Source organism: Merops nubicus, unplaced genomic scaffold (genome assembly GCF_000691845.1).
Source record: "Merops nubicus isolate BGI_N331 unplaced genomic scaffold, ASM69184v1 scaffold38867, whole genome shotgun sequence".
NCBI classification, from domain to species: Eukaryota; Metazoa; Chordata; class Aves; order Coraciiformes; family Meropidae; genus Merops; species Merops nubicus.
This window is the reverse complement of record NW_008620349.1, coordinates 6,690-7,547: the sequence shown is the minus strand read 5'-3', so window position 1 is coordinate 7,547 and position 858 is coordinate 6,690. Positions and strand designations below refer to the sequence as shown.

Genomic DNA, 858 nt, shown 5'->3' with positions numbered 1-858 from the left:
TCTCTCGCTGCTGCTCATCGTGCTGGTGGAGACCATCGCCGGCTGCTACATCTAGGGCAAAGGGGGTGAGAGCCCCAACCCTCCTCTCCTCGGGGCAAAGGGGGTGAGAGCCCCAACCCTCCACTCCTCTCCTCAGGGCAAAGGAGGTGAGAGCCCCAACCCTCCTCTCCTCGTGGGCGACCTCTGGCCCAGATGTGCAGGAGGACCACACCACCTCGGGCTGGTGTTTTCTCCTGTGCTGTGCTATCAGCCAGGTGAGGGGCTCCCCCTGCCCTGCAGACAGCACCTTGTGGGGACTTTTCCTGCTCTGCCTATTCCTGGCTCCTCCTGCAGAGTCTGGGACCTTGTTCAGGAGCTGGTTTTCACTTGATTTCACCCTCAGAGCCAGTTCTCCAGACCATACCCCTCTGCCCGTTACTCATCTGCCCAACTGCACTCCCCATTCCCATCTTATTTGATTTCTGGAGGTGGTTTTGAAGTAACTGATCAAAGTATTGATTGAACATATGCAGCTGCCCTCAAAAATTTGTGTTTGTTGTTTTTTTTTTAAAACACAGATTTGAGAAAGATCTTCACACCATGGTTGGCCGCAAGCCAAACTGGTATTGGAAAATCATGTGGGCTTTTGCTAGTCCTTTGCTAATTATCAGCCTGTTTATCTTTTACCTCACTGACTACATCCTCACGGGGACGCTGCAGTACCAAGCGTGGGATGCCACACAGGTGAGGCACTTCTGGTTTCACACTTCCCTTCACTCCTGCAAGCGCTCAGCCTGCCTTCCCAAGGACTTAGAACTGCCACCTGGAGGCTTCCAGCTGGGGTTGGGGCTGGCCCTGGGTTTTCAGAGAATCATTTTG

The 858-nt window shown here is 53.7% G+C and overlaps 1 protein-coding gene across 1 annotated transcript in view; it reads left to right on the top strand.

Annotated features, from left to right (window-relative positions):
* The window catches only part of LOC103776572 (sodium- and chloride-dependent transporter XTRP3-like), a 3,991-nt gene that overhangs the window by 2,012 nt on the left and 1,121 nt on the right, over positions 1–858 (top strand). The window contains exon 4 of the mRNA XM_008944086.1: positions 558–723. Coding sequence (XP_008942334.1) covers positions 558–723 — 166 coding nt within the window. The remainder of the gene's footprint in view (positions 1–557; positions 724–858) is intronic.